Raw genomic sequence first — 22,809 nt, 5'->3', positions numbered from 1 at the left:
TCCCTGAGAGTAGGTTAAGTGCTGTCCCAGCCCCATGTGTGGACATACTTACACTAAAGGATTACTTGTTGTCAGATGCCAGTGGCGCATGCCTACAATCCTAGCTACTCAGGAGGCTGAGCTCTGAGGATCTGAAGCTAGCCCAGGGCAGGAAAGTCTCTGAGACTCTTATCTCCAAGTAATCACCAAGAAGCTGGAAATAGAGCTGTGGCTCAAGTGGTGGAGTGTTAACTTTGAGCTGAAAAAGCTAAGGGACTGGCATGGAATTCAGACCCCAGTAACAACTCCATCTCCCTTTCCCTTTCCCTTCTTCTCCCTCTCCCTCCCTCCCCTCACCCTCTCTCTCTCTCTCTCTCTCTCTCTCTCTCTCTTTTAAAAACCTACCAAACTTACTATTTATCTGAAATTCAAATTTAACTGGTGTCTTGTATTTTTATTTGCTAAGTCTGACAACTCAGTGACGAGGGGACCCAGCTGGTGGCAGCGCAAGGTGCAGTCTCAAATGCAAGCTCCAAAGAAAGATGGGCGCCCAAGGCAGTGCAGTCAGGACTGAAGCAGCAGAGACTCCTTCTAGCCTCATACTCTGAGTTCTAATGCACACGCCACGACTTCACTTCTCGAACTTGAGCAAGTTTCTGAACTTTAACTTTGCTGTGTTTTGGTTTCTTCTTTAAAATGGGAATAATAATTATAGTAGTTGCTTCCCTCGAAGGATTGTTAAGAAGATGAAATAAGTTCTTTAGCTGCAAAGTGCTTAAAAATAGTTGTTCCAGTACTATTGTTATTTCAATAATGTGCAGTCGTATCCTGGTGTACCTCATCATCCTGCCCCTGCCCTAGTCTTGGCCCACACATCCCCTGACTCCCCATCCGCAGCCCCCTGTTCTCCCTGAATACTGCCAGACATACACTCTCTCTTCCCTCTGGTCGTTTTCTCCTCTTCCCTAGACAGGGTCCTTATAGCCTAGACTCCAAAGTGACCCCTTCTTTCGGCCCCTCCCCTAGCCCCCTCCACGCCACTGAGGTGCCTGGAGGTGCCACAGGGCTGATGGTGAAGGATGATGGTGGCTCAACAATAAGGGGAAAAGGCAATTTCATCTTGATTAGCAGGCGATTTCTCTCTCCGTAATAAGCGCGCTCCAAATAATTAGCGTGTTTTACGTAATAATGAAATTACAGAAATGCAGTCCACTTATTCAAACAACTCACCATTACCATATTTTTAAATATTAGACTTAATTAGAGTTTATCACTTCAGAGAAGTATGCGGACCGAAGATGTTTTTAAAAAAATCCTCATAAAGTGTTTATTAAGCGCTGGTAAAGCTGGGATAATGATGTGTTTGGAAATTAAGGCAATCAAACACTTACCGCAGCTCCTGGAGGCCGGGCATGGAAATGAGGCCATTACACGCCCATTACCCGCCAGCTCACAGCCACTTGGGGGGGGCGAGGGGGGGGGAGGATGCGCCTGGCCGAGAGGGCATGGTGCCCGGAAATGCCTGTGCCAACCTCCAGAGCTGCCTGACCAGTTAAGTATGGCATCAAACCCCTAAAGTTACTTATAACACATTTGGCTACCAGGGTCCCAATTCAGGCTTGGTGAGGCAAATAACTAGAGGGTCCCAAATACCAAACAAGAAGCCCCAACCCACCCTGATCCAAACTCCAAGGCTTGGCAGGACATGACAACTCTATTCAAACCCAATGGGCCATAGTCACAGAAGCCAGGTTAGGCAGCTGTGGAGGTCCATGAGAGGTGGAGGAAACGATACCTACTGCTCAATCAGTTCTTTTCCAAGAAAGCTACAGAATCACACCAGGTGACCACTCCTAAGACTGGGCCACACAAGAAGGGGTCACTAGAGTGGAGGAGGAAGCTGAGGACTGAAGTCAGGAACTAAAGAGACACAAGAGCCAGGCCAGGCTCTGCTACCACAGAACATGGGTCAGGGAGAGCAAGCGAGAAGGGTGGCAGGAGAGGGTCTGATGGCTCCAGGCCCCATTTATCCCAGTGAATAACTAATTTCAGAATTTATAGTGCTGGGTTTTTGTTCTGTGGCCATTTATATCTACGAGGAAAGGAAATGAAGAGGCAGCGTGGACGCCACATCTTTCTGTGTTATTGCTTGTCTGCCATTTGCAAATCATTATTAATTGTGGGCCCTGGTGGCAGGCTGGGTGGGGGCCGGGCTGGGTATATCCACATAGCTCTTCATCAAGGACCCCAGCCGCTGCCCCAGAGAGCCAATTACCCCGCCCTGATTGGGATCAGATAAAGAGGGAATTTTTACAAATTAGGGAATAAATAGAATTTCCACACAGGGCGCGGGCAGGACCTGAGAGGCTATAATGAAAAACCATCCGTCACCATCAGTGCGGCCTGGGCACGCAGCCCCGGCACTCCCTCCCTCATGGGCTCAACCCTAATGCTCAGGGGCCTGGGCAGGCAGGTCTAAGGACAACTGAGCTCTTGTAGGTCTAGAAGTGGGAGAGGAGTCCCCAGGGGAGACTTGGTGACCCCGAGAGGCTCAGACACTGGCTAAAGCTGCCTCAACCTTTTCCCTGTCTGCCTCCTCTCGAGGTCTTAGTTAAGAGACTGAGGCATTCTGAGAAACATCAGAATTGGAGACCACAAGGCAAAGACCACATCTACGTCCCTACAGCCATGGCAGCTGTAGGGCAGAGCCCCAACCCCCTGGACCACTCACTCTGGGCTCCCATTAGCACTCCTCCCCTTGGATCATTAAATATGTATATCTTATTACACGCCTTGTTAGAGTATCGAGCTCTATTGACTGATGATAAATCCTGAGCCTCGTCCTGGCCATAAATTTATCTGGAGATGATGAAGACTCAATAATCTAGTCAGGCAGATAATATCATCGGGCCTTAAAAAAGATCATTACATTATATGTCAGAATTAAAAGTGAAATACACCGGAGTAAAAGAGTGGCTGCAATGGCCATTACAATGGACACCCGCCTCCCCCAGCCCCTTCCCAGCCCATGCCTCATCCAGGTAGAGGGGTCAGGCAGCCTCACCTGCCTCCTCGTGGTGGACTGCAACAACCAGTAGAAGAGCAGAGATAGATATCTGGCCTGGGAGGTTGCGGGAAGAAGGAAGCTTCAGTAAACAGCTGAGCAGACCTGCCTTACCTGGCAGCCACCTCTACACCCCCCAACCACCAACCTTCCATAAGACCTTGTCCTGGGGGTCCCAGATGGACCAATCTTCTGGGCCTTTCAGGAAGGTATCAGGGACTCACCCTTTCTAGGTGACCTGAACACTCAAGACAGAACTCCAACGATTCTTTCCAAAATGGGGACCCTGAGATTCAGGACAGTTACTGCAGCCATGTGTCTTGCTAGAATGTTTCTGTGGGCATGTTGTCAATGCAGCTCGGCACTTTCCTCCCAAGAGGCCTGCTGCCCAACCTGCCATCCTACCCTCTGAGCAGCTGTGTTGCCAGTCTCTCTGTCTTTGACCTTATCACTGATACCCTACTGGACCTTTTTTTTGGTCCTACCAGGTCTACAGAAACACCCTAAACCTTTTAAACATCCTACTGTTCTCCCTTTGATGTACTAAATCTAAACATTCCTAGACTCTGACAATTACAGACTTTTGCTTTCACTCATTGGAACCTGGAAGCCATTCACATCTCTACTCTCTCCGTGTACATCAGTCCTCCTGTCCTCGCTTTATCCCTGGTCCACTTTGGACTGCACATTCTTGTGCCATGCTGGCAAACCCCACTATGCCCTAGAGGGGTCAGGATTAACCCTCCAAATTAAGACACATTTGGGGTGATCCTGTCACCCTTGCTAGTCATTAGGGTAGGGGTAGGCAGGGATTCTGGCTGATGAGACCTGAAAGTTAAGTTCATGAAAATCCTTCAAGGAAAATTTCTTCACTCTTAGGAAAAGAAGCATGAGGGGTGGCTGTTTCTGCAGATGTGACAGTGTCTGGGGTTGCAGAAGCCATCTTCCAGTTGGAAGGCAATTAGCCAGTGAAGACCATGCTGCAGCTAAAAGTAGAAAAGTGGGGGGGAAATGTGGATCCTGGATGCAATGATGAGATGCTAGATCAATCACTTCACCTCTAAATTTCTTTCATAAGATAATGAATCCCCTTATTATTTAAAGTATTTTAAACTGGACAATCTATGGCTTATCTTTTTCTCATAGTTCAAAGTGTGCTGACATAGAATGTGAAGAAGGGAGGGAATGGACTGTACGATGTAGAACCCACTCACTGAACAGGGCAAGGGCAGAGAGGATGCTGCTACTCTAGGCAAGGAAGTTGGTAACCCTTATGCCCTAGAAACATTTGATCAAATGCTGTATTATCAAAATATTCTCTCTCTATATATGTGTGTGACTACATTCACAATGAAACCCTCTTATAGGATCATATGAAGTAATAAAGATTGTTTCTTGCTATATATTAGGACTCAAAAAAAAAAGATGAAAAGAAATCAAGTTTGGACTGAAGTCCATGTGAAGACAAGAGAGGGAAGACAGTATTACAGGGAAAGGTGAAAGGTGTTTTGGCCTGCAATGTCAGTTGACTAAAAACCTCCACAACTCCAGAGTCTTCAGATTCAAGTTGCTTTTTTTCTGGCCCACCATGCCTAGACTATTTTCATGGTCAAAAATAACTGCTGAAGATATACCATCACATCCACATTTCAGGAAAAAGGAAAAGATAGGAGAGAGAAGAAGAATACTTCCCAGTGGTTCTCCTCTAAGTATCATTGCTGAAGGTTCAAGGCACCACATTTTCTTTTATCCCACTGGCAGAGTTTAGAGACAAGGCCATACTTAGCTGAATGTGAAACTAAATAAGCAGCTTTTAGCTGACTGTGGTGGCACACATATGTAATCCCAGCACTTAGTAGGCTTAGGTAGAAGGGTGGTGAGTTCCATCCAGGCCAGCTATATACCTACACAAGAGCCCGTTTTAAGAAAGCAAACAGTATTTTAACTGGGTATAAAATGATGTCTTGGGGGTGGGGGAGTATAGCTGAGGAAGGATGGTAGGGGGAAAAACAAAGGAGGAGGCAACAATGCTGGATAAGAAATGTACTCATTACCTTGCTCATGTAACTGTAACCCCTCTGTACAGTATTTTCACAATAAAACACAACTTAAAAAATGATGTCTTAATTACAGAGAGGATCTATTCAGTGAGGATAAAGGAAATTGAGTATGTATCATGTAGTTTTGGTGAAGCAACATAATAGACACTTGTCTTTGAAGTTGGAGTTCTATAGTTTATCATTTTAAACTTTTTCTTGCCAATATCCTCAAATCTGTTCCTTCTGCCTATGATCCTCTTGCCTGGAAATCCCCAAACTTCCTTTTCTCACCATGCATCTGCGTTGAGTTTGCCTGTAGAATTGCTAACCTATAGACCAGTGCTACTTACAAGATCAGCCATGGCCTCCTCCAGCTACAGAAAACTGCCCAAACATCCTTATCATTCCCATCCAATGTGCTCTCTTCCTTTACCCTCAGGACAATGCTAAGCTTCTCTCCTTTGCCTAAGAGTCAAGTTTCCCACACCATCAACAAACATCCTAGCCCTCTTGCCTGGACACAATGAGACAGCCTTGTCTCCTACTGCACTGTAGCTATACCTTGTTGCAACCACACAGTCTTCTCTTCACCTCCATCAGAGGGGACCAAGCCTGCAATCACTTCCAAAGCCCATCCATCTTCTTCCTCTGGGCTATGGCGTCATACCCAGCACCTGGCTCTCCAGAGAATGACATTCTTGTGCCCCTCCTCCCCTGTTCTCCTTGCTTTCAAGCCATCCCCAATGCTTTCACCTGTATCAGCTTCTCCACCTAAGCAGGACAAGAGATGAAATAGCTCCTATGGGGGGAAAAAAACCCTCCTTTTAGCTGCTTTTCCTGCTTGGCCAGTACCCAAGCTTTCCTCCCTTTCAGAGCTAAGCCTCAGAGCCACTGACTTGCGCCCAAGGCCTCTTTTCCAAAGTCACTTTCTCTAAAGACTCCTCACTGCTCCCACCACTGTCGTCTTTGGGGGCTCCTTAGCTTTGACTGATACTCCTTGAAGCAACCTTCTCTTGGCTTCAGTGACATTCCCTTTCCATCCCATCCCATCCCACCCATCCTGGTTGCTGGAAATGCTGTTCTTCTGACAGCCCCTTAGATAAAGGGTTACGCAGAGCTGTCATCTGCCCCTCCCCTTCGCCCTCTCTTCTCTCTTCCTCAGCAATCTTATCCACCCCTGGGGTTTCAGTTATCATACAGTTTCGAATAATTCATAAACATATATTCACACTTCCACCATTGTGGCCCAGGCCACACCATCTCTCATCCAGGTAAAAGCAGCGCTCCCCCCAAGTGTCCTTTCCCACCACAGACTTGGTCATTTCACTGCCTGAGACAATGGCAGAAAACAGGGAACGAATGGAAATCACAGTGAAAAGAAAGCCAGGCCTTTCCCTTAGTCGATAGTACAGAGCCAATGTTAATTTCCTCGTGCTGACAACTGTACTGTGACTAAGCAAGATGTTAACATTAGGGAAAGCTGGGTAAGTGAAACAAAAATTGCCATAGTTCAAAGTAAGGAAGTTTAATATACACTCTTGTAAGGCTTGGGGGATCTGGCCCTGTTTACTCCTCTGGCTCATCTTTCTCTCTCTCTGGGCCTACAGGAAGTTCAGGTTCTTGACCTTTTCACATTTTCTTCCTTCTGCCTGGAAAATGCACCCTCACCTCGGAGGACCAGGCCACTCTGATCCCTCTGGGGTGTCTTACCTGTGTGTTCCCACCGCAACCAATGTGCCCTAGGGGCTGACTACCTCTATCACCTCCTGCTAGACCCAGCTGCCTTGAGGGATTATTTACACAGGGGCCTCGGCTACTATGTATGGAGTGGATGGAACAAAGGCCTGGAGGAGACAGGAGGGTAGAGGGGCATGAACACAGGTGAACCTACTCTAACCTGGCATTTGCCACCCACAGCCTCTGAAAATCAGCTGGTCTTTGTCTCCAGCTTAGAAAGTGCAGAGGCTTCCTGACATCTTGGTTTCCTCAATATGCCGTGCCAGCAGACTGCGTGGGACCTCATCAGTTGTAGGGGTGGTAGTGGTGGCATTAGGGCTCCCCAGTCCTAGCCAAGGATGCCTGGGAGAAGCACCCAGCTACGCCTAGGGACTCTGGGAAGGGTAGCTGCCCTCCCTAAGCCCGGTCCCACCTGGTAAATATTTCATCCTCAAGCTGCTCAGCTAATCCCTATTAATTTCAATACTGCCGCCTTGCCTGGCTCAGCTCCCAATGCATTATTTATCCCCTTTGTTTGTTTGTCGCTAACAGGTGGGCCCCAGTGGAGGCGCTGACTGGGGACAAACCCACTCCATCACAGTGTGGCTGTGAATTAATCATGAGAACTAATGGGAAACACCTCAGCTCCAGGCACTTCCCAGCCACCTCCGCCTGCCCTGGCACCCAGGGGTGGGCCAGGGCCATCTCAACTCAAATTAACTCAATTCAAAACAGCACATTTTATTTATTATCTGCCTACACTTGTCAGACACTATGCTGTGCTTTGGGGATACAAGGTGAACAGAACAGATCTAAGTTCTTGCCCTCAGGGAACTTACAGTCAAGTGGGAAGAGAAGCATTAAACAACTTTGAAGCAAGTAATTCTTAACCTCACAGTGCTTCAATGTTGTACAGGGCAGGAGAGGTCAGCAGGGAGAGAGGTTGTAAGCCTGAGTCCAGGGAGACAGATGCTTCCCACAGCTAACAGGGCTCAGCCGGGGGCTGCTCTGTTAGATGATTTACCTTTGTCCTAAGGAGTCAGCCTAAACACCTGCCTGTCACTCAGAACACCTGGATATAAACACAGGGTCATACTGCCTGGGCTGAGTTGAGTGAGTTGATTTCTCATCCTCTTGCTGTGGACTTCCAGAGGCTGTCCCTGATCCCAGGCCCACTCTTTTAAGGAATGTCAGGTTCCTACTCACTGCTTCTTGCACACCCTTGAGGTGATCAAGACCATTAACTCTCAACTGTGCACACCAAGGAACCCAGGTGAGCACCTGGCCTGTGGTTTTCAATGTGGCAGCTCAGTATCTGGAAGACTTGGGTGGAGCCTTGGAAGGACTGGGCTGGATGTGGCCCCTTGACCCTGGGTAACACTCAGCCAAAAGTGCTCATCTCACCTCCCGGGAAGGAATTCCACTTGCCTGTGGAACATTTGCTGAATGAACAACTGAATAAAGGCCCTACCACCTCTCATGCAGCTCTTTCCCCAAATATGTCCTTTATAGAGACATACTACACAAAGCACCTATACACAAAGCAGCTAACCTGTCCTTAGGGTTTTATAGTACTTAATTTCTGTAAGATGGAGAGTCGGGCTCATTTTATTGTTTATTTATTTATTTTTGGGTCCGGCTGTGGGGCCTGAACTCTGGGCCTGGGTGCTGTCCCTCAGCTCTTCAGCTCAAGGCTAGTGCCCTACCACTTGAGCCACAGCGCCACTTCCGGCTTTTTTCTTTTGTGGTGCTGAGGAATCGAACCCAGGGCCTCATGCATGTAAGGCAAGCGCTCTACCACTGAGCCACCTTCCCAGCCCTCAGGCTCATTTTAAAGAGAAGGAAACTGAGGCACACGGGGAGAATGACCTACCCAGGATCACACAACTTGGAATGGGTGAGCCTTCACCAGCCTGGCTCCTGGAAGGGAGAGATGCTCCCTCTGTGGCTATTTTCGGGTGACTCCAGGGAGCCTCAGAATGATACGAAAAGGTGTCTCATTTCTGAAGCAAGTACAGCTCTGCCAGAGTGGAGGCCTCACAGTGCACATGCTCAAGGTTTGTAATTCTAGCCAAAGTGGCCACTTTGAAAATCCATATGTCTCGGGGCTCCCCGTATATCATGGTGTCAAGTCTCGGAGCAGAGGCATCCATCAGCAGTTCCTGAACACCGTGGTCTGTGTGCCCACACGCCTGATCCCACCCCAGTGATGCTAGAACAGAACTACCTCACCCTGTGCAAGAGTACACTCCTGTCCCAGCCAGCAGGCCGGTGCAGCTGAGCCTGGCTGCAAGTGCATGGCCTGCCCCGCCCTGCTGCAAGTGCCTCCTTCGCCCTGCCGCCCTGCCGGGTCTCTGCAAGCCTCTCTTGGAGCCAGGCAGCCAGCACAGGGGCAGCCTCGATAACCTGCTAACGCGCTGCCCATGCTGTTCTTAAAAATTTATGACTGTGCAACATGAAAAATCCGGCTGAGGTACCATCATTAGCGGTGCTGCCGCCCTCCCCCACCAAAGCTGCCCTCGTAAATTGAGATTTATGGCTGCGGCAGGCGGGGCGGGGGCGTGTGCAGCGGAGAGGATGTTGTGGGGAGATGGGAGACCGATGAGGCAGCTGTGGGGCTAGGGGCTCCCCCCCGCGGCAGCTCCAGCTCAACACAGGCTGTGGCAGGGACACCTTCGGAGAGTTCAGTCTGGTCTGGGCAGGGTGACAGACTCCCCATACTGGTGGAGGGGGAGGGGCCCAAGCCAATCACAGACTCCTTTAGGTGTGCAGGACAAACTTTGAGATCCCAGGTGTCAGATGTCAAGCCTAGGTCTCTTGGCTGGCTGGCTGGCCTGAGCAGGGCAGGAAAAGTGAGAAAGGGGAGGGTAGACCTAAGGACCGGGGGCTTCCCCAATCAGTAGCACCTGGTTTGGGTAAGGAGAAGAATGCATTTCCTCCGGAGGAAGGGCCAGGGAGAGGAGACCAAAGGCAGGTGTGCAAGACTGAGTCTGCTCACAGAGCCTCCCACTCTAGGAGCCAGGATCCACTGGAGAGAAAAGGAGGTGATCCCACTGCCTACTGGTCCCCCTCCCTCCACAGACCCTCCTTGTCACCTCCCCTCTGCTTCCTCCCCTGCTCACTTAGCCCTGTCAGCCAGGCCATTATGAAATTGGGGTTTCATTTACAGACTAATTAAACATTACAGCTTGTTCACAATTACAACGTGGGGATGAGGGAGTAACTAATTACGGAAGAAATGAGCTAACATTTATCTCTGCTCCCACCCTCCCTCTCCCCACTGCCCCCCTCCAACCTGGCTTCCTCTCACTCCGTGGTCAGTGCCAGTTCTCTCGGCTTATTTCTTATAGGATGGGGGGCTTTAAGGGCCTGATACCCCCTACCGGAGACCTGACTGCTGTTCCCAGTTGGAGGAGGGACTTAGCACCCAGTGTTCTCAGCAGGGGACAGTTAAGGCTTTTATGTAAGACCCCATGGGTATGACTACAGGAAGGCGCTCTATGATGGCATGTGTGGCCATGATATCTGAGGGGAGGCGGGGGAGGGCACAGACTGTGCTTTGGGCTCTGTATGTGACAGTGCTGTGGGGCTCTGTATCTTTATCTGACTGGCAAGGTTTTGGCATGACTGCTGCAGATGATTATTTGTGTGATAGGGTATGAGTGTGAATGAACCATGCCCTCACCCCCACCTCTGGACAGGATAGAAAAGAACTAAGCAGCTGATGTGCAGGCCTGGGATATAGCTTTAGCAGCCCAGGCCCAATTTCTGGATATGTAGCCCCATTCACTCTCCTGCCTCAGAAGCAAGAGGAGCAGGGTTACTCTGCCTTTGGGCTCAGCTGGCCTGGCCTTGGGCTCTGGCAGGATGTACCCTCTAGGGCCCAAGGAGCCTCCTGGAGGTTTGGAGTGCCCCCTGTGGGCAGGAGTCCTGGGGTCTGGCTGGCCTGCCACAGGGTTTAATAATAGTAACAGCAAGTGTAAGCGTTTCCATCCTTTCTGCCTTTGGGCAGAAGAAGAAAGGAAAGAGGAGGGAGAGGAGGGAGTGGAGGGAGCCAGCTGAAGGGAGGCTTTGAGGCCTCAGAACTCACATCAAACGGCCGGATCTGGGCCTAATTGTCTGACCCCTGCCCCTGCCTTCAATCAACTCAGCGGCTCCTGCCCGCCCCTTGCCTAACTAGCAGCCATGTTCTCCTCATTAGGACAAGCTCCCCTTGCACACGTGTCCCCGGACATGTTCCCAGATCTCCACCCTGCCTAGTGGGAGGGTACAGGAGGGACCCAGTTTGGGAGGGGGCCCTCAGTCATAGCTGACTGGTCTACATCAGCCCATCTCCTTGAGCTTTAGGGCCTGCCTGGTGCCATGTACTGTGACATGTTCCTGGGCTAGCTCTGCTCCTGGGTGCTTTCTGTCCTCCGTGTGTCCTTGCAGCAGCCCAACTATCTCAGACACACAGCCTGTGTGCAAGACCTCTTGTCTCTTGTCTCCTTTCACCTGGTTCAGCCAAACCAAGGGCCAAGGTCTGTGTCTATAGGCTGGGAGCTGAAGGGATACATCTGCCTACTGTCCAGGAGAGCTCATTCAGTGGATCTGGGCATAAGGAGGTGTTGGGGCTAAGGGCATAGGAGTAGAGTAAGAGGACTGAATGATGAAGAGTACAAAGCCTAAATGAGGAGAAATCTGTGTTTAAATCCCAGTGCTCCCACTTGCTTGCTATGGAGCCTCAGTTTCCTCACCAACAACAGACATAATAGCCTTATCACAAGGCCTGAAATGCAGTGAGACAATGGAAACAAAGCTCTCTATACTCCATAAATGCTGTAGAATGAACATGTGTGATTCAGACAGAGCAAACAAACTCCTCTGTTCTCAGACTTCAGGTCCCATTTTGCCCAGCTGGGGCTGGGCTCAGGTCAGCCATGTCCAGAACAGGAGGCACTGTAGGAGGGATCCAGAGCTCTGCAGTAGCATGGGAGCAGACCCAGGGAGCCCCGCGAAGCACTCAGGCTGCAGACTAGGTGTGGGCACAAGGATGTCATGCAGCAGCTTCAAGGTAAGGAAGCCAAGGGCCTAGCTTACAGAGTGCCAGCTTGCACCAGGTCAGATGAGGTAGGCCCGGGAGAAGGGTTTCTGTGAACACCCCTGGAGAGAAGGCTGCTCCAGGAATTGATTCTCAGGGTACCCGGCTTGTTCAGGATAGGGGGAAGGGTAGGCCTGGTCTGGGCCCTGACATTGTCTCTCACCTTAAACCAGTGGTAATGACTTGCAAATATTGATGAAAACGCAAACTACAGAGATTGTATTTTTCGGGAAGTGAAGGTGGGGAGAGGGGATAAGGAGGGAAATAAACTGAAATGAAGTCCAGTTTATCTTATATCTGTGGTTGCTCCTAATCCTGCAGCCCAAAGGAATCCAATGCAGCCCCTTATCTGCCCTGTCAATCACTCAATCACCGCCCAGTGCTTGGTGGGCACCACACACCCTCGCACATGCTCACACACGCACACTCTCTGACTCTTGCTCCACACTCCCGCCCACCCCTAGCCCATTACTCCTCTGAGTAGAAGCAGCCAGCACACGGGTCCTGCCAGATGGATGCAATTTGCATAATATCAGCAGCGGAGGCTGCAAGATCACCAGGGGTCAGGGCGCTGACATCCCCGCACAGTCTATCTGCAAGTGCTAATTTGGCCAGCATTGATCTGTCTTTCTGATTTCTTTGTCATTTACGTCTGCAATGGTTTGACAGGAGATACAGAGACAGACAAGGGGAGGCCAGGCCGGCCTGGGGCTAGGAAGGTAGGGAAACAAAGATTCTATTTCCCAATACATCACCCACTCGGAACACATATATACATAGACTTAAACCTTCCTTTATCTGTCAACTTACCCATCATCTATCTCTCCCCCCACCCCCCAATCTGTGGTTGCTACTGAAAAATACAGTCTGGTATCTGGCAAGAACCAATTCCTCAGACGTCCCTAGGGCTCCAAGTATCAGCTAGGAAGGAAGGGGCCTCAGTCACTATCTAGACAGGCCAGTGGAGACCTTGTAGAACACAAGATAGTAACATCTTTTTATGGCTAGCCACCCTTGGCTTATTACTTTCTCAGGGCCATACCAGCAAGAACAAGATGGGGAAGATACTCTAGTGCTATTTTCTGTCTGTCTCTGCTGAATCCTCCCCTCTTGGCCCTAAAGGTGATCAAAGCCAGGGTAGTGCTAGTGGTTAATGGTGAGACACTTCTTGGGGACAGATGGGGAGAAACATATGAAGGTTTATGGAGGCCTTAAATCAGTATTTCACCATCTCAGCTCACCAGTAGCCTAAACACTGTCTTGCTAATTCTGAACCCTAGCTCGGCGGAAGCAGAAAGTCCTATACCTTATTAAATCCAACTGCCACTTGCTGACCCGCATCAGCCAGTATCTGTCTTGGGAGGGGCTCACAAGAGATGGGGCACTACCAAACCGGGAGATGCCATGGAGTCAGAGGAGAGGAGGACTACAATTTTGGGATACAGAAGTCTTCTGCAGATTGGGGGAAATGGTCATTGTCAAGGGATGCAGAGGGGCTTGAGCATCCCCAGGGGCATGAGACCCTTTCCTTGGCCTCCCTCTTGGCACCTCCTCCTTCCCCTTGCCTATGGTAGTAGTAGCAGGGTGATCAGAAGGAACTCCCTGCTGGGCAAGAGCGGAGCTGGCTTTTGGTGTGTGCTAATCCCAGGCCTGAGGTCTTCAGAGAGACCTGGGAAACTTCAAGGAGGGGAAGGCAAAGCCGTACTGCAGATGAGCTCATTAGCCAGCACCCCTCCCCCTCCCCACGAGGAGGAAGGCGGGCGGCCCAGTGAGCGTGGCGGCAGAGAAAAGGCTGTCACTGTCCTTTCTTCCTTTTGGTACAAGCATCTCCCTGAGCCGACAATTCTCCCACAGTGACACCTCTCACGGGCACTAATGAGATCTGTGTCGCAGAGTTAATGTGTTCTGACTGGACTCTGATAGATACCCCATTCCTTATGGGAGACCACAGGCCAGGACTGCCCCCTGGGGCCAGGCCCCCACCCTGCCACCCACCAGCCCAGGCCTCTTGCCTAACTATGCTGGGCAGCAACTCCTGAAAATCCTCTGGTTTCTCTCTGGTTGTGTGCCTCAGGAAGACCCTCTTCAATCCCACAGCAAAGAGGTTAAGTTTGCCAGCAGGACCACCCAATGGTGCATCAGAAAAGATTCCAGTTATTCACCCAGCCAGCTGAAACCAGCAGTCTGTAGGGCCACCCTGTCAGAAGAGCAGGTGAGCTTTTACTGATACTTCCTGTGCACATTTCCAAAAGAAAGGAAGGAACCTGGGCTCTGCCTCAGAGAGGCCAAGTATGTAGGGCCTGCCCAATTATTGCCTCAGCAAATGATATGGGGTCAAGAATGGCTTCTGTACACTCACACGTGGAGGGCCAGGAAAAGTCCCAGAGGAGGAGGAGGTGGCTCCTAAAAGATGGGCAGTATTTTCCTGGGCCAAGAGGTAAAGCGGAAACTGCAATCCCAAAGAGAGAACTGTCAGAGTCAGAGTGAGGCCTGGCCAGCAGGCACAGGGCCCTGGCTCTAAAGGTAACCACAGCAGAGCTGATAGATGGCAATGCCTCTTTTCCTTTCCTCCTCAGCTGCCACGTTTTGTCATAGTGTGTGTGTTTCATGTGATGCAGAGGGAAATGAGGGAAGTAAGCCTGTCTTTGGAAATACCATCTCTTGGTAGCACAAAGACAAATACCATAAAAGCACTGGATCAGTACTGATTCTTAACTCAGGCTTACACGTTGGTGAACCTGGGTTTGAACCCGACACCCCAACTCAACTGGCTGTGTAACCTTTGGCAAGTTACTTATGTAAGCCTGTTTCTTCATCTGTAAGAACAGAATGAAGATGCCTGACTTCACAAAAGTGTAGGGAAATGAAATGCATTAATATAAAGTAACATCAGTACTCTGCTGACCCTATGTTGAAATGAAAAAAAGGGCCACTCAGCAGTCTCCTGTGGAGGTTACTCTGCCTCCGTGACTTTGGCTATCCGTGACTGAGGATGCTATCAGAGTTCCACAGCCTTGGAAGTCAGTAGCTGTACCTGTAGCAGGCGATTCTTCCTCCTATACATCCCACTCCAGCTCCACCCTGTGTGCCACATTCCCTAAGCCAATCCCGCATGCAGGAGGAAGTGCCTTGCTAAGATGTCATGCTTATGAGCCTCTAACAGTCTTTTCCCTCTAACAGTGCTCACCCACCTCCCAGCCTCCCTGGCCATCCCTGAACCAATGTTGCCACCAGGCTCCAGGGCCAAGCCTTTAATTCCACTTGTGAGCTATATGGGGACAAGGGCATGGTACCAACTTTAGCAAGTAATTCCTAGCTCTTGTCATAGGTCCTGACATATAGTAGATGCAAGGTGAATGTTTAATGAAAGAAAGCTTTCCCTGCTCCTTGCCTCTGTTCTTATAGCTACTACTCTGGCTCTGAGGTACCCAAGCCCTCCTGCTTGCCTTACTATACCTTCCTCTTGGCCTCCCTGTCCACAGACTCTTCACTAGTCCTTCCTAATAAAGTAACAGATTGCCCAATATGAAGGACAATTCTGAGTCAGTCCCCTTTCTAAATCCTCCTATGGCTCCCCTCCAATGTCTCACCAACCCTCTCCCAACCTACAGCTCTATCTCCCAGCAAGCCTCCTCCTCCCTCTCAACACCTCCACACCACTAATATCACTCCTCATGGCACTGTGGGAGAACCAAACAGACCCTAGAGATGGCTAAGTGTGGGGTCTACATAAGCCTCACCCAGCATTACCCAATGCTGTCTAACCACCCTTCCACCCCCCACCCCCCTTCCCAACACATATACCACTCCCTACTCCAGGCTGGCAGCTCCTCACACAGTTAATTAGCACCATGTCACTGAGGACCAGCCTGAGTGGCCAGTGACAGGAGCTGACCCCTGACCCCAGGGCTAGGAAGCAGTCCACATCAAACTCTTACAGCGCGACCCTTTTAGCACGCATAGTAACTCAGGGCACCGCCAGCTGAAGCTCATTAAAGCTGTCTCTCTGGTGCGAGGGCCATTAACCTCACTGCTCAAAATCCACACCTCCCCTCCCCACCTCTCCCAGCCCAATTAATGCCCTGCATTCTCCCTCCCTTCCAAACACCCTCACCCACACCTCAGAGCCAGCTGGGAGTTGGCAGGGCAGCCCTCTTCATTCCAAGACTTACAAAGACCAAGTGCCAAGAACTACCAATGCCTTGGAAGCCTCTGGTGTTGGCAGGCTACAGAGAGGGAGCTCCCTGAGCACCTGTGGTGAGCCAGGAACTGCCCCCACCCTCACACAGGCCACTCCCTAGACCCTCTCCCAATAGCCCTGCAAGGCAGAGAGCACTACCCCTCACCCAAAGTCCCAGGGTTGGACATGGTAAAACCAGAGCTGCCTCTTCATTCAAAGCCAAGACTTCATGTCTCTCAGAGCCTTAAGCTCTCCCCCTCCCCACAAGGGAGAGATGGAAAATTTTCCTTCTCTAAGGGAGAGGCTACTTCAGGGACCTTAACCCCTAGTCAACAGGAGTGAACAGACAAGAGGGTTGCACTGAATCTCATGGGGCAACGGAATGGGTAGAGGAAGCTACTTCTTACAAATGCACCTGGGACATAATACCTGCACACTGAAGCAGGACAGAAAGCTTAAGACCTTGTTGGGTGTGTGACCCAAGACCTGCTGTTCTTCTCACCACTAGACTCCATTTCTGGTAGCTCTTTCTCCGCCAAATGAATGTAGGCCTTCTCATTGGTCCTTTCTCTTGGTGTCTCCTTTGCCCATCATTTTTCTATTGATTCATTTATTCACCCAGCTTTTCATATATGTCTCTATAAGCACTTAATAAGCAATTATGCTAAGAACTAATTTATGCAGCACAAATTGCCTGATTGTGAATAAGAGCTCTGACCTTGTTCATTCATACATATGTCTCCTCAAAACCCCAGGGGGTATAAAATCTATTTTTTGGGGGGGTGTGGTAGTAGAGATTGAACTCAGGGCATCAAAAAATGACAACTTTTTTTGTTGTTGTTGTTGGTCGTGGGGCTTGAACTCTGGGCCTGGGCGCTGTCCCTCAGCTCTTCAGCTCAAGGTTAGTGCTCTACCACTTGAGCCACAGCGCCACTTCTGGCTTTTTTTGTTTATGTGGTGCTGAGGAATCGAGCCCAGGGTCTCATGCATGTGAGGCAAGCACTCCACCACTGAGCCACCTTCCCAGCCCCCACAAATTACAACTTTTAATCAGGAATTGAAACTGCTTATTTCTGTTTATTTTCTGTAAATTTTTATACTCCAGTACTGGAAACTACTTGTTGATATCTAAACCTATTCTCTCAATATACTGGGCTTTCTCATGCCCCAGGCCTTTCTACATGCATTCTTCCAACTTAGAATACCCTTCCTTCATTTTTCTGACTAGCAATTTTGTATTTATCCTTCAAGGATTTCAAGTGTCCTCTTCTCTGAGAAACTTCCTTCTGACCTTCCTCACCTTGCTGGGTTTGTTGGCTTATGTAGATTACACCAAAAAACCTCTGTAGGGGAACAGGAGCTAAGGAGGGTACCCCCCGATCTCGAGGTTTGTTGGCCACTTCCTCTTTTTTCCTGGACCCTGGGAGGTCTTGGGGTATCTCAACAAGAATGATATACGGCATCCCAGCCGTATATTTACATGAGATGTAAATTATGAAGCAAAAGCTACTTTGACAACTGAGAAGAGGAAAAACCTCCCTTGAGGCAGTGTAGTGTTTTCATCATCAACTTTGGTATGCTGACTGGCAAGCGCCTCTTTTGGTCTTTTGTCTCTTCCCAAGATATAAGCTCCCTCAGTATGCTCAGCACCCAGTTGGCACTAATGAAAGTGGAATGGACAAAGGGGCTACTGTGTACAAGGTGTTTCCAATTTCCTGGAATCTCTATGAATGATACCTTCCCCAAAGTAATCAGGTCATGGTGCCACTTAGGAACACCTTGGATCCGCCGAAGTGTTGAAACAAAGCCTATGCCTGGTCAAGGAAGTTGCTTGAAAGCAATCACATGCACACATCTGTGTATGCACACAAAAAAGATACAATGAAATGAAGACATTCTTTCTGACAGACACACACACACAGGCTGGTTGTGCCTTCCATAATCAGACACTGGTCCTCAGAAAAATACAAGTATGTTATTATACACACATACCCTCAGTCAGATACACACTATCATGGGCACATTATATTCAGACAGATACACAGAGCTATACAGCTAAGGGTGTCATACATAGGCAGACATAAGGATACACACAGACATATGCATACCAATGTATCAGAAGCTTACAGTCACTCCAATCTCCCCAAAGCAGGAACCCTCTTGAAGCTGTATTCCACCTCGTACCCCAAATGGCCCCTCCCCACCCAGGCACTATTCAATGGAGGCCGCTGTTCCTGTGGGGGAGTCAATACCCCGTGGACGAAACCATCGGTCAGAAAGACCTCGACTAATTAAAAGCTGGTAAGGTTTAAATAATTCATCTCCTTAACTCCCATTGATCGTCCAGTTTAGTGGCTAGACTTGAAACAATATTAAACAGCCTCCTCCAGCTCCACACAGGGTGTGGGGGTGGGTAAGCTAACATGTGCCTACATCCCTGATGACACTGCCCATCAGGGATACAGACAATGGGGAAGGGGGATCTTGACTTGTATCCAAAGCCACCTGTGATTCACCTAAAGCCCATGCCCCTCTGAAATGTTCTGAGAGGTCCTTTTCAATGGTCCTACTCCACCATCCTCCCTCTAGCCCCCAAACCCAGCTATGATGAAAACATGGTTGGGGCATTGAATAAGTTATATAAACCCTCTGCATGCCAGGGGACTGGGGCATGCGGGCAGGGACTGACCGAGCTGTCAGGGGGATTTGTGGAGGGACTGACCAATGCCGCTGTGGGGCCGGCCTATGTGTTGCAGGCTGAGGCCCTTGTTCATGTCTAGAAGTCCATTCTTGGGCCAGCAGCCCATGGCGAAGCTGTAAGCCTGGAAGACAGGAGGCAAGAGTGGTTAACGGAGATCCTGACCCTTGAACCAACCCCACTCAACAGGTTTCATCCAGCCCCCAGATCTTCCAACCAACGTATTATGCCACCTCATGGGATTCCCTTTACTAGATTCCTTTGTCACTAAAGCTTTCCCACCAGAAAACCCCATCTTTCTTCAGAATCCCTTCTCCAGGGCTTCTTTCCATCACAGTCCTCTAACCCCTACAAGGGGTCCTCTCTAGAAAGCCCCCCATTTACTAAGATCTTCCTTATGAAAGAGCTCTCCCTTTATCAAAACACCCCTTCATCATATACCCATCTGTAGATTTCCACATCTCTGGAGCCCCCAGAACTTTTCTGGGTTTCCTTCCCCTAGTATAACTGGTCAGAAAGACTGGCCTAAGGAAGGACCCTGGAGATCAGTGTATCCAAAATTCACTCCATAGTCAGGAATAATGAAGCAAGAGCTAGCCAGTGACGTGCCTATGGTCAGGTTGCTTTTGACTCCAAGCAGGCAAGACTGTGAAGGGCTCTGAGTGTTATGTGTGGGTTCAATGGAGGAGGGGAGTGAGGTTATCTGGTTGACTCAGGCAGCTGCGAGTAGAAGAGTAGTGCATGGTGTGCGTGTGTGCATGCGAGTAAGTGTGTGTGTGTGTGTGTGTGTGTGTGTGTGTGTGTGTGTGGTGTGTAAGTGTGGGGGGGGGAAGCAGATGCTCTGTTGAAGGTCAAGTGCTCACTTATGCATATTCAAAGCTGCCACCCATCGATCTGTACTTAATTGTTTTCCTGGGGTTGGGGAAGGAAGTGCTGGGGGCATCGATCTGCTCAAGCCCCCAGCACTCCATTGTCCCTTCCATTCCCTATTGCACCACCAGCATCCTCCTTCTGAGGGGAACAGAGGCAGGTTAGGGACAACATCTTCCCTTATAGGAATACCTGGCCCAATGTTACACATGAAGGAACAGACTCAGAGAGAGGAGACTTACATGGGTTAGAACACTAACAAGGCTAGATTGGATCTAGTTTCGGCTTAGCCTACCAACAAAGTCCTGGACTTCTGCCAGTGGACTTAGTAGTTGACTCTTTAAACATTATCCATCCCCTTAAATACTAGTCTGCCCTTCTCCCAATGGCAGGAAGGTAACAGCAAGTGTTGCAGTGGGTGTGGGGATAAAACATGAGTGTATTCATGAAAGTTCATGTTAGATCTAATGATGAAACCAAAGTGATATGCTCAGACAGGTACTATAGTGCCCACAACTCATTTCTGGACCCACAAGGTCCAGCATAGGGTCAGATATAAAAGATAAGAGGCTGTCCAGACACAGTGTCTATCCTGACAGAGGGCTAGTACCCTTCCTTCCTGGGTGCAGGAACCAACCTTCCAGCCCCAAGAACTAGGAGACAAGGAGTCAATATACTCAAACTTTTGTACCTTCCCAAACCATTTTCCTTGACCCTGAAGTACCAACCAAAGCCCAACTCCCAGGCAACACTCCTCCACAGTCTCCTAGGTCACAGCTGTACCCATAAATAGGAGGATGAGTGTGGGACCCAAGGGGTGGGTAGAGCCAGGGCAGAGCCAGGACAGAGGCATCAAGGGGATGCAGCCAGTGGGTGAGGCACAGCTGGAGGGGACCGCTGAGCACAGCCAGGCTATGGAACGCAGTGGGCCAGAGAGCAGTGGCGGCTGCCTTTCAAGTACTTTAAAATCACTTACAAAGGCCGGATTAAACGATCAGAAATTCCATTTAATAGGACAAATAAAGAAATAACAATCTACTCTATCAGCCTGGAGAAGGCAAGCTGGATGTTTTTTTTTTTTTTCCTCGAAAAAGGAAAAAGGGAAGGAAGGGGAAAAAAAGAAGGATAATGTGTGTTTACTCAAGCAAAGAAAAAAATATTTAAGTGATGTCGGGGAGAAGATTGCAGTAACTAGTGAAGAATAACATCGTCTACTTTGCTGTCAAATCACACCCGAATTTCAGTAATAGATTCTCGGCTGACACTCAATTCAATTCGAAGGTGATCCTGCTTTATCCCAGCCCATCAAATATTAAACACTTGCATTAGCAGGTGCTGCCGCTTCCCGGCTTAAAGCGGCGGGCGGGCAGCAAGGCTGCTGAGAGCCCCTCCACTCTGCTTGGGCTCAGGGACAGGGCAGCTCAACGTTATCTGCACGTCATCCTGAGTCTTATCACAGCTAAGCGGGAAGACCACTCCAGATAACATTAGACACTTGCCCTGATGCGTCACCATGATTAGATTATTATTGTAATTATGACTCCCAAAGATCCTCCAAAGACTGAGATGTGAAGAAGGGGGATGGAGGGCAGCAGAGCCCAGGAGGGCCAAGGTGGACCTGGGCAAGCTGAGGTGCCAGGAAGGAGAACAGAGCTACCCAGTAGGGTGGCAGTCCAAGGCTGCCTGATGAATGCCTTTCAGGAAGGGCAGTCTAGCTTGTCAGAGAGAGGGTAAGATGAATTGGTGTCTCCACTGTGGCTGAGGTGTACCACACGGTTCCACATTCCCAAATAAGGCCTGACAACCCATTGCTGCCATGACACAGCCTCATCCAGCACTTCCTCAGGGAGTGGGGATGAGGTGGAGGAGGGGTGGCATGTGCACATGGGTCTGCCAAGTTCCTAATAAGAGGGATTTAATTTTTACAAATGCTGCTTCCAGCGGGGCCTTCACATATCAGCCAAAGTCCAAAATGATATTAAAAACGGTTAATTAAAACTGCTCTCCTTCAGTCTGGGCTCTCCTGCTGATGCCCCTGCTGAGAACTCTAGCATGTCTTCCCGGGTACTGATGCACTATTAGGGCCTACCCTTTGGACATAACAACTAGCAGCTTAGGCCTAGAACCATCCTCTCCTAGGGTCCAGCACCTCGAATCCCCCATAATTCCTGCCATACCAGGTACCTGTCAGGCACAACCAGAAATCACAGCAACCCAGAAGACACAAAAGGTCCTACAGCAACCCGTGCTCCTGATGTTGTTACTTCCCAGACTCTCACATGTACTTCCTCACTGTACCTATGCCCACATACTCCAGTACCCACTTTTGAAGCCCTTCCCTCTCCACAGACGTATGCATATATACGTATATATGCATGTGTGTATGTATATCATGTGCAGCCCAACCACGTATACATTCATCCTCCCATATATGCCTTAGACTTTCCTTCAGGGATTCTGCCTACCCTGCCATTCCCTATTCCCACTGGACATCCTCCTTATCTGTGTACAAATCTTAGCAGAGGTAATATGAGTTGTATCTCTAGGGATTCTGGCTGGATAGTCAGGGTGGCATCCAGGGATCAGGGAGGCTGAAACCTGTGGATTGCTCATGGGGGACAATGAAGGCAGGCAGGCCTTAGGTGGGGGTCGGGGGTGGGGCCAAAGGATGCAGGGAAAGCTTGCTAGAGAGAAACCGGTACTGGGGAGGACAGAGAACAGATGACACAGCAAGGACAAAGGAGAATGGCTGAGTCAGGAGGGTTCATCTTTACCCATCCACTTTCCCCTGCTTCATGTCTCTGTTCTTTCCTTCTCTCTCGACAGCCTATAGGAAATGGGGGTGAAAGGCCCAGAAGCTGGCATATCCATCAATTTTTATTGGTATGAGGGAGGAATCATCTTTAAGAGCTCCCTTAAAAGACCTTGTGCCTGAACCCCTTTCCCATTGCTGGTTCCAGACTCTGGATACCACTTCTCCAGCTATCAGGGTCTACCTGCCCAGCTGTGTAGTCAGGCATACCTAACTTTTGGGGTTCCTGACCAGAGAAGCTTTTGAGTCCTGTCCACCCAGGCTCCAATGCCAAGCCATGAGGACAGACAGAGCTGGGCTAAAGGATGCTGGTTCTACCAAACCAACTCTGCTCTAGCCCTATGCCAGGCAGGCACGCACACTTTTCTTTC

The 22,809-nt window shown here is 49.6% G+C and overlaps 1 protein-coding gene across 7 annotated transcripts in view; it reads right to left on the bottom strand.

The window, feature by feature from the left end:
* The window catches only part of LOC138823637 (ERI1 exoribonuclease 3), a 134,526-nt gene that overhangs the window by 7,528 nt on the left and 104,189 nt on the right, over positions 1–22,809 (bottom strand). For 5 of the 7 annotated variants that reach the window (XM_070017068.1, XM_070017069.1, XM_070017070.1 and 2 more), the window contains one exon: positions 18,781–18,880. The exons of 1 other annotated variant lie outside the window; for it this stretch is intronic. In XM_070017068.1, coding sequence (XP_069873169.1) covers positions 18,781–18,880 — 100 coding nt within the window. Of the gene's footprint in view, positions 1–18,747; positions 18,881–22,809 lie in introns of all 7 variants that reach the window. One more of the 7 variants, XM_070017066.1, reaches the window with a different exon arrangement.

The sequence above is a fragment of the Dipodomys merriami genome, unplaced genomic scaffold (genome assembly GCF_024711535.1).
Source record: "Dipodomys merriami isolate MVZ:Mamm:240054 unplaced genomic scaffold, mDipMer1.0.p SCAF_121, whole genome shotgun sequence".
Classification (NCBI taxonomy): Eukaryota; Metazoa; Chordata; class Mammalia; order Rodentia; family Heteromyidae; genus Dipodomys; species Dipodomys merriami.
Note: the sequence above shows the minus strand (reverse complement) of the source record. Positions and strands in the feature narration are given on the sequence as shown.